At 40.6% G+C, this 9,983-nt stretch overlaps 2 protein-coding genes across 2 annotated transcripts; one reads left to right on the top strand and one right to left on the bottom strand.

Annotated features, from left to right (window-relative positions):
• Positions 1 to 340: 340 nt before the first annotated feature.
• On the top strand, positions 341 to 7,297 carry rint1 (RAD50 interactor 1). The gene is made up of 15 exons (XM_057855123.1): positions 341 to 601; positions 665 to 790; positions 853 to 968; positions 1,031 to 1,204; positions 1,271 to 1,411; positions 1,480 to 1,636; positions 1,717 to 1,827; positions 3,876 to 4,101; positions 4,159 to 4,296; positions 5,930 to 6,024; positions 6,093 to 6,197; positions 6,263 to 6,483; positions 6,554 to 6,734; positions 6,820 to 6,938; positions 6,998 to 7,297. The coding sequence occupies exons 1-15, from the start codon at positions 368 to 370 to the stop codon at positions 7,215 to 7,217; spliced, it is 2,364 nt and encodes a 787-aa protein (XP_057711106.1). The 5' UTR covers positions 341 to 367; the 3' UTR covers positions 7,218 to 7,297.
• Positions 6,978 to 9,911, bottom strand: nopchap1 (NOP protein chaperone 1). Its single transcript, XM_057855128.1, has 4 exons — positions 9,767 to 9,911; positions 9,604 to 9,672; positions 9,395 to 9,528; positions 6,978 to 7,710 (listed from the first exon to the last, which is right to left on the bottom strand). The coding sequence occupies exons 1-4, from the start codon at positions 9,822 to 9,824 to the stop codon at positions 7,528 to 7,530; spliced, it is 444 nt and encodes a 147-aa protein (XP_057711111.1). The 5' UTR covers positions 9,825 to 9,911; the 3' UTR covers positions 6,978 to 7,527.
• Between the last annotated feature and the right edge of the window lie 72 nt (positions 9,912 to 9,983).

The raw sequence follows: 9,983 nt of genomic DNA on the forward strand, positions 1-9,983 counted from the left end.
TGCATTATAATTTACAGCTAAAATTCAACATTTATGGTCACAGTTATGGTGTAAATTTGCGTTAAAAAATAAACAGACTGAATCGCGTCGTATGTAGAGTCTTTTAATCGGAAGTAATTTCATTGTCGAAGTCGTTTATTGGTCTTTGTCGACCTCTGCTGGCAGAGTTATGCTGTAACGTCATAATTATTCTTCAATTAATTTTAACAGATAGTGAAAAGGTTCAATAAAATAGTTAAATGGTAACATAAGCTTGATGAAGATTAATTTAATATATATATATATATATCTTTTATTATTATTATTATTATATGGCGGAAGTAGTCGGTGCTTCGTGGCAGGAAGATCGTTGCCTGTCAAAGCCAAGATGGCGGCGTCCATCGTCGATGAAAACATTGGCGAAAGTCCCTCAGAAGATTCTTCCATCCCAGTTTTAACAGATCCTCCTGACGATGTTTGTTGTCCGGAACTATCCGACGAACTGCGTGAGTACGTGGTGGGCTTCATAGAGAAAGAGGTGGGTAGCGACGTCAAATCTCTGAGGAACGTTGACAGTCTGCTGGAGAAATTAAAAGAGGGGAACCGCATATTAGAAGAACAGGTGACAATTTAATGATCTTTGAATTGAATCGACAGGAATTAAATAGTCGGGTCTTTCCTTTAGGTGTTGACGTCACCCAGCTCTGTGCCTCCTAAAGTGTCCGCAGCCCTGAAAGCTGCTGAAGATGCTCAATGTTCTATGGAGGAGCTCCTGCAAAAAGAGAAACGCATCTCCGCAAAACTCCAACAGGTACACGCTACTGCGGGATTATTTTTTATTTGACATGTAGTGATCTCCAGTCCCTATTGCAGAACCTCCAGGATGCTCAGCCGTGGATGGAAGCTCTCACTCAGAAGATGAGCCAAGTGGAGATAGTGGAGAAACACATGAAGTACCTACGCTGCCTTCAGCACATTGAAGAGCTCAGGTAATAGAAGTGACATGTGGTGTGTTCTTCAAAGAGATTTAACGTACGCTTTCTGCCCACAGCGCTGTCGTCCAGCAGTGTCTGATGACCAGCAGTGTGTGGGACGCCATCAGGGCGGTGGAGAGCATGGCGAAGATGGACGCCGGCTTGAGTCAATCCAAATGCGCTCACTTGCGTGACTTCCTTAGAGAAACTCTTCACTTCTGGCACAAGATCATTAAGGATCGGCTGACGGGGTAAACTCACTTTACTTGGATGCCGTCCAATTTTCCGGTCGCTTCTGAACCTTTTATTATTTTCAGAGATTTAGAGAAGGTGTTGACCGCGCTTCACTGGCCCATCACATCCCCGCCCACCCAATCCCTCACGCCTGTTGCCAATGGGCAAGAGCTGGCCAGTCAACTGGAGCTGCTCGTCACACAACTGCTGGCGCTGCAGACATCGTATCCCTCGTTCCCACGCTACCAAATGTATCCGACGAGCTGTCGTATTCTTTAACTTCCCTGTCCAGTGATGACCTCATCTCTCAGAGGACGTCGCCTCCCTCTAAAGAAGAAAAAGCACGAGATCCTCCGCTCTGCTTGCCCATCCAGATCATGCTGGTACCACTCAGCAAGAGGTTCCGATATCACTTCTACGGCAATCGTCAAACCAACACGCCCAGCAAGGTTGCTCTCCTTCTATCACGGGCACACTTACGCACTAGTATACCTCTTTCTGAGTGACTTACGTGTGTATGCATTTGCAGCCGGAGTGGTACCTGACTCAGGTGCTGATGTGGATTGGGAATAGCACACCGTTCATGGAGGAAAAGATCCAACCTATCCTGGACCGAGCGAATGCCAACATCAATGCCAAGGTACGTGGGAGAAAATCAGCTGAAGGTCTTGTTGAAGGGAACATTGAACAAACAAAAACTGCTCATTTTTAATATTCTATACTTTAGTATTTATTGATGGTAGCTTTGCATGAGATGCAAAAGCAACCGTTTTCAAATACCGAAATGACCGGAATTTTCGTGCGATGCAGGGAATCTTTCGAATAAATAAAACAAATTCAAATTAATATTGTATCCAGTCCTACCATTTTTATCCATTTCGCATAAATCATTCATCAACCATTTGGGGAGGGTAAGGGGCATAAAAGTTGTATACAGAATTTTTCAAAAATCTAAGGTGCCCCCAAAATTTGCCCAAAACTTTGCCGTTCGTTTCTAATGGGATGCCATTGCCACGTATGTTGTTCCATTCATTTCTAATGGCATACATTTCACATTCATTTTGAATGGCAGAAAAACATGGGTTGTTGTGATTTTTGACCAAAAACTTACCAATATATCCCATTGACATTCAACTGGCACACAAGTAAGTCTGTGCCATTGGTAGCCATGCGCATCCATGCCATTGGCAGCCATGTACGTCCAGATTTCCCATTCATTTTCAATGGCAGGAAAACAAGTTCTTGTGATTTTTGACCATTTACCATCACAGCTCATTGACATTTAACTGGCGCCCAAGTAAGTCAGTGCCATTGACGGCCATGTGCGTCCTTACCAATGACGGCCATGTACCATAATTTTCGCACTATAAGGCGCACCTGACTATAAGCCGCCACCCACCGAATTTGGCACGAAAACCGCATTTGTTCATAGATAAACTGCACTGGACTATAAGCCGCAGCTGTTCTCACTATATTATGGGAAATTTACTCCAAAAGATATTAACCGGTAACACTTTATTTGACATCATACGACTGTCATAAGACCAAATGAACCACCAAGAAGCTTTGCAGCCAATTAGTTGAAAGCTTCATTGCTTCAAGAAGCTTCATTTTTCCATCACTGCTCTGTTGAGGGAGACAGTCAACCTCTGCTGCCCGCTGCTCTCAACACTGTTTTCATCCAACATGCCTCTTAGCATGCATTGCGGCACTACAGATGTAAATAAAATAAAAAATCATGTTCCGTGCTAATTATTTCTTCAGTTACTGTTCTTGTTGTCTCATTAATTGCTAGTTATGGAAATTGGTCACACTGTATTTGAAAGTGGGGTCATAAGACTGTCATTAGACAATCATAATTAACACATGACATTGTCATGAGCATTTAATGAATGCTTATAACAGATGTCATTTTGTGCCATCCGGCAAATGATCTCACTTTTTAATGGATGTAAACGATCCGAGCTGGACATAAATGGAGATAATGATATAATTTTTCGGATGACACTTCATGACATAAACATTCAGTAATGCCTATGATCGTGTCATGTCATAATTGTGACGATCCTATGACAGTCTTGTGACGCCACTCTCAAAGTGTTATCTATTAACCCAAATACATCAACAAATAAGCCGCGCTGGTGTCCGGAAATTACGGTATGTCCTTGCCAATGACGGCCATCTATGTCAATTCTATTGATGCTAATACTTGGATTTCATTGACGCATATGTAAGTCGATGTCATTGACGGCCATGTATGTCAAAATATCATTAGGAAGTGACCCCGAAATACCCCAAAATCAACAACTAGTGTCTTGATATCAACATGAACTGACCTGAAATCAGCAGGATGTGACCCAATGGGTCCCAAACCTGCCAAATTAAAGCTACCATCGCAATTTCTCCAGAAATTGCATTTTCTAGTTTAAAGAGTGAATGATTTGAAACTGGTTTTAATCAATTGTTCATTAAATTGTGTTATGCAGACTCCCTCTACTGGTGCCTGCAATAACAACAATAAAATTTCAAACAATGTTAATACTTTTTTTTTTAAATTTAATGTCTTACATTATGATAAAAATAGCCATTAGACACATAATTTTCATGTTTGATACATTTTAATTGCTTTATTAAGTATGTTTTTTTAGTTTCTTATATTTAAGAATAGGATTGCGTGTACTCTTGCAGGTGGAGTTGTGTCGAGGTCTTCTAACTTTAGTCCAGGAAAAGGTAGCGGGTGATGCCTCGCGCCTTCTTTACGACGATGCTCTCTTCTGCCACCTCGTAGAAGAGGTGCTGCAATTCGAGAAGGAACTTCGGGGAAACTACTCGTACCCGGCGCCGCTGCCCGGTCTGCTCCATTTGTTGCTGGATGACGCCGTTCTCCAGAAGTGGCTCACCGTGGAGAAGAAGAGTAAGTCTGCAAGTTCCCCGCCGGCGTGAGATCATTCTAACGTCGATGTGCCAACAGCTGCGGTGGAAAAGGTGGACGCCATGTTGTCGGCCGAGGGAGCGTGGAGCTCTCAGTACAAAGACATCCGAGACATGGATGAGCTGAAGTCTCCGGATTGCGCAGAAACCTTTATGACGTTACTCCAAGTCATCACCGGTAAATTCAAATTAGGGCTGTCAAAATTATCGCGTTAACGGGCGGTAATTAATTTTTTAAATTAATCACGTTAAAATATTTGACGCATTTAACGCACATACCCCGCTCAAACATATTAAAATGACAGCACAGTGTAATGTCCACTTGTCACTTGTGTTTTTCGGTGTTTTGTCACCCTCTGCTGGCGCTTGGGTGCGACTGATTTTATGGGTTTCAGCACATGAGCATCGTGTAATTATTGACATCAACAATGGCGAACTACTAGTTTATTTTTTGATAGAAAATGTTACAAATTTTATTAAAACGAAAACATTAAGGGGGGTTTTAATATAAAATTTCTATAACTTGTACTAACATTTATCCTTTAAGAACTACAAGTCTTTCTATCCATGGATCACTTTAACAGAATTTTAATAATTTTAATCTTGTTGATAGAGGTGGGAATCTTTGGGCACCTAACGATTCGATTACGATTCAGAGGCTACGATTCCATTATAAATCGATTATTGATGACCCCCCCCACCCCCCCTCTATAAGCTGCTAATGTTTTGTACATTAGTTACAAAAACTAATAAAATTTTTAAAAAGCCTCGCAGGCTTTAGATAAACGACTATTTCAGTATCAATTTAACAGTTGAAAACAATAAATAATATACTCAAATCCCCATTCTGTATCAGCAGCTTTAAACTACATTCAATTAATTTAATGTTGTGAATCAACCGTTAAAGTTGTTAAAATTGCTCCTGTTATTCCATAATTTCCCTTTTGTCTACTTTCGACATGTGAAAGTTTTAAAACTATTTTAAAGATAGATTCAAGTCAATATTTTACCGATTTAGGAGTATTTTAGATAAAAAGTTAATTAGGTTCGCTTGGAAGGTTCGCTACAACAGCCTTGCAGGGAAGTCTACTGCTTTAAGATGGCGGCCGTTTACTAACGCCCGCATCTAGCTTTCTCTACATGTGCTGCTATCGCCACCGAGTCTATTTTACATCTAGTCCTATATAAATATGATATCTACCTTAACATTATGTATTGTGGACGTACTTTGTAGTAGCTTTTGGCAGCAGTCAGGTATGTTGTTGGGTTTTTTTTAATCTCGCGGCATGAGTTGAGCTAGAGCCAGGAGTTGAGCATTGGCATTACTCGAGGGGCCGTGTAATGACAAGCATGATGTTTAGCTACTCTCGCTCCGTTCCTCATTGCGTCCCGAAGACCGCGCGGCGCGCTGAGTGTGTTTTACTTCCGCTTTACTTGACATATTTCAATAATCGGAATTTGGATGTTTGTGAATCGTTCTCGAATCTTCCACGGCCGAATCGCGAATAATCTAAGAATTGGAAATTTCGCACACCTCTACTTGTTGATTTATTGTTATAATAAACAAATGCAGTACTTATGTACCGTATGTTGAATGTTTATATCCCTCTTGTGTCTTATCTTTCCATTCCAACAATAATTTACAGAAAAATATGGCATATTTTATAGATGGCTTGAATTGCGATTCGTTACGATTATTTTTTAAGCTGTAATTAACTCGATTAAAAATTTTAATCGTTTGACAGCCCTAGTTCTAATCAAAAACTGCATTTAAATAGGATTTTCATCGTGGTGTTATTCATTTTTCACAGACCGCTACCGGGCATTACCTTGTTCATCCGCTCAGCTGAAATTTCTGGAACTACAGAAAGAACTGGTGGACGATTTCCGCATTCGACTCACTCAGGTAAAAAAAAAAAAAAAGGATTTTTAGCTTTACGCGAACAGTTTTGATCACAACTCCGTTCCATTCAGGTGATGAAGGAGGAGTCCCGTTGCCCGCTCAGCCCACGTTATTGTGCCATACTTAACGCCGTCAACTACATTTCCACCATTTTGACAGACTGGGGAGACAATGTGGTAGGGCTAAGCAGGTGGACGATAAAATGCGGGTCAAGAAAAAAAATCTTTTTGTGCTCTTTTAGTTTTTCCTGCAGCTCCAACAAGCAGCCGTCTCGCTCGGTGACGAAGCGGTAGTGGGAAACCTCGGGGTGATGGAGATGGGTCGCCTGGCTTCTCTAGAGAGCTCGCTGTTCGAAGGACTGCTAGCGTTACTAGATCGACTCAGAAATGACATGATTGGACGACTACTAGACGGTATCATGAGGGACATTACGGAAAAAACCAAAGTGTACAGCCAAGATAGGTTAGCATCATTCTTCTTAAAGCTTAAGCTGGTCTTTAATGGCTGACACTCGTCTTCTCTGCATTTTTAGGTGGTTTTCTCATCCGTCCCAACACGACATGTCCACTATGTCTTTGTCCAGTTCTGCGTGTCCCATGATGCTTTGTATCAGAGACTGTCTGTTGAATCTGAACCAGGTTTTAAGTTTGACTCTCTTCCAGCTAGCTTGGCAGGGCCTTGCAGAAAGATTAGACACATTTCTCTACCAGGAAGTAAGATTTGATTTACGTCGAAATGGATCGGCATCTATCATCATTGAGGCATTACTTCATATCAGTATTTACTCTCCTCTTTCAGGTGATTCTGTCCAATCATTTCAGCGACGGAGGCGCAGCTCAGCTTCAATTCGACATGACCAGAAACCTGTTTCCGCTTTTTGGTCACTACTGCAAAAGACCCGAGAACTTTTTTAAACAGTAAGTGTAGATGAATACTGAAAAAAATAAAAATTTAAAAATTATTTTTTTTTCCCCAGCGTGAAGGAAGCCTGCATCATCTTATGCCTCAACGTGGGCTCTGCGATCTTACTGAAGAACCTCATCAAGGAGTCCGGTTTGCCAAACGGCGCGAGGGATCGGTCGGGAAGCGGTGACCCGTCGCCGCAATCGGCTTTGAACGAATTGGGAGTTTACTACTTGGCGTCTAATGATGTATTAATACTCCTTAACCTCAGAGCCTCCTGGCCTGGACAGTGAGAATTGGTAACTAACTGGATTTATATCATGTACTAAATGTATATTATCATTGAAAAATCCATGAGTTCTTTTCTGGGACATTTGTTGGTGTGATGACTGCTTTTATTACAAACACAACAAGAAAAACACACATTATACAGTATATAACAATGATTTTTTTTTTTTTTTTTTTTATGAAGCACAAACTGATCTCATTGGGGTGTTTGTTTATATGGGGGCATTTTTTTGCCCTCTAAAGAAATTTGAGATGGCAAAGTAAAGTCTCTCATTGTAAATAGAAAGTCTTATATGTCCACTTGGGATGACACATCTATTTCCCAAGCTGATCCATAACTTGGATGTCGATGTTTTCCTTCTTCCCTTTGTGTCCCGGTAGTTTCAGTCTTCGCTCTGTTAAAACAACCTCCGATTCGTCCACGTCCGAGTCCGAAGACTCTTCAAGGTCCTCCTCGGATTCACTGTCAGATGCGCTTAACTCGACAAATGCGATGTCCTGAAAGCCACCAGAAAGAACTAAAGCAACATGCAGAGGATCTTTTAAGTGTTTCCCATCCCGAAATAGTCATATCGGTCCAAATTTGTCATGCTTGCGTGTAGGGTTGTTCCGATTATGTTTTTTTGCTCCCGATCCGATCGTTTTAGTTTGAGTATCTAACGATCCCGATATTTCCCGATCCGATTGCTTTTTTTTGCTCCCGATTCAGTTCCAATCATTCCCGATAATTTTTACCGATGATATACTGGACTGTCTCAGAAAATTAGAATACACAATATTCTAATTTTCTGAGACAGTCCTGTATATTGTTCTATGTAAAGGACGTCAGCCAAGGTCGGCCCCCCACATTTTTACCACGCCAAATCTGGTCCCCTTTGCAAAAAGTTTGGACACCCCTGCTTTAAATGGTGGATTAATGTACAGGACTGTCTCAGAAAATTAGAATATTGTGTATTCTAATTTTCTGAGACAGTCCAGTACATTTTGGCAATGCATTTCTGCATCAATATAATTCCTTCTAGTGAGAAAAAAAATGAATAAAACTCGGACGAATATATACATTCAACATACAGTACATAAGTACCGTATTTGTTTATTATGACAATAAATTCTCAAGATGGCATTTACATTATTAACATTCTGTGAGAGGGATCCACGGATAGAAAGACTTGTAATTCTTAAAGGATGAATGTGACTTTGTATATTGTGACTAAATATTGCCATCTAGTGTATTTGTTGAGCTTTCAGTAAATGATACTGTAGCCATTTAACCTCTGCCCAAATGCATGATGGGAAGTGCAATCATGACTGCGTAGGGGCACCAATTGATATATCTTCTCTGCGTTGGGAAAGAACATAGGGTGTTAAGAAAATGATCAATTACTACCTTTCTTCTCCACATTGCCTCCCACGTTATTTTTAATTGCTGAGAGAGGTATTGTAAGGCTTTAGCCACATTAAAAATGGCTTCAAAGGCTGTTAAAATTCTTTCTACTCATTATGCGCTGCCTTTTAGCGCTATCTATAGGCAAAACAGTGTCTTTATAGATTGAACGCGACAATGCGTGAGTGGGTCCTGCAGCGCATGCATTAATTATTTAACGTGATTAATTTTTAAAAAATTACCGCCGTTAACGCAATAAAATTGATAGCCCTACTTTAAGCCAAAACTACTCTGGATGAGTGTAAGACATTTTGTCTAACGTTAACTACAATTAGAAAACTTATTTAAAAAATATATATATATTTAAAAAAGGCATGTCCGATATTTTTTTGCAGATTCCGATACTTTGAAAATGACGTCTTTGGACCCGATCGACATCTTTACTTGCGTGTTTTCTCCATACAAGGTGTGCACAATGGCAGTACAAACGCGTGCTGGACAGCATACATAATACTACTAGGCTACTACAAAGACAGCGTTCTATTGCATCTACAATGTGTGTTGGAGTTTTGGTATTGGAATTAAAAACGCCCGTGTATTATAACGCGAATCAGTGCAGCTAGACAGCGCAATGACACACGAACAAGTTTGAAAATATGTTTTTAACAAAAAATTCAACCAAAACTTTTTTTTCCCCCAACACCAGGGGGTGCTGCAGCACCCTTAGCACACTATTGCAACATGCTCGTCAAAAGTTAACTGCGAAAATGAGAACGAGAACTTTTTTATCCTCCTCACCATTTCAATCACTTTCTCTGCTGACTCGACTTCCTCGATGTTGAAATGTCCCGCAGGAGTTTCTTCCATCTGCTGCTTTAGCTTTTGATTGGCTTCAGCGATCTGCGGGAGGAAGCTCTGTAGCCGATCCAACACTGTTTAACAAGAAAAACAAAAACTCTCGTGTAGTGATTCTAAAAATAATAATGCAGTGACGCAAATCATCTCACCACTGCTTTGTGGTACTCTCTCCGTCTTTAAGCGCGCTGATGGTTTTATGAGTAGCTTCTGAGCCAAACCTGAGAAGGCAAAACGATAAAACTTCTAAAACATGCACGTCATTGTCATGTTAACCTTCCTTTTAATAGCATGATCAACGTTTTCTTTACTCACTTCCAGTGCTGCCACATGACAGCAAATCCTGGGAACTTTTTCGATTGTTTTTATCCATCTCAGAAACCACGAGAACAAAAATGTGCCCGTGTTTTTTTTTTTTAGGTCAACATCCGGGTTAGAGGATTAAACGAAGCTACTGTTTATGTTGCGCCCTCTATTGTCCAGGATGATAACTGCTTGTTTAAAAGGAAAAAAGCGTTTGTCAATATTTTAA

This window comes from Corythoichthys intestinalis, chromosome 13 (assembly GCF_030265065.1).
Source record: "Corythoichthys intestinalis isolate RoL2023-P3 chromosome 13, ASM3026506v1, whole genome shotgun sequence".
NCBI lineage: Eukaryota > Metazoa > Chordata > Actinopteri > Syngnathiformes > Syngnathidae > Corythoichthys > Corythoichthys intestinalis.

Bases quoted from the DNA above. Each gene is read 5' to 3' on its own strand.
- rint1 (XM_057855123.1), top strand. From the start codon at position 368: ATGGCGGCGTCCATCGTCGATGAAAACATTGGCGAAAGTCCCTCAGAA. The intron at 1,412-1,479 runs GTATCCCTCGTT...TTCCCTGTCCAG, and splicing joins CTGCTGGCGCTGCAGACATC to TGATGACCTCATCTCTCAGA. The intron at 6,939-6,997 runs GTAAGTGTAGAT...TTTTTTCCCCAG, and splicing joins CCCGAGAACTTTTTTAAACA to CGTGAAGGAAGCCTGCATCA.
- nopchap1 (XM_057855128.1), bottom strand. From the start codon at position 9,824: ATGGATAAAAACAATCGAAAAAGTTCCCAGGATTTGCTGTCATGTGGC. The intron at 9,529-9,603 runs GTGAGATGATTT...CTTGTTAAACAG, and splicing joins GAGAGTACCACAAAGCAGTG to TGTTGGATCGGCTACAGAGC. The intron at 7,711-9,394 runs GTGAGGAGGATA...GGTGGCTTTCAG, and splicing joins CAGAGAAAGTGATTGAAATG to GACATCGCATTTGTCGAGTT.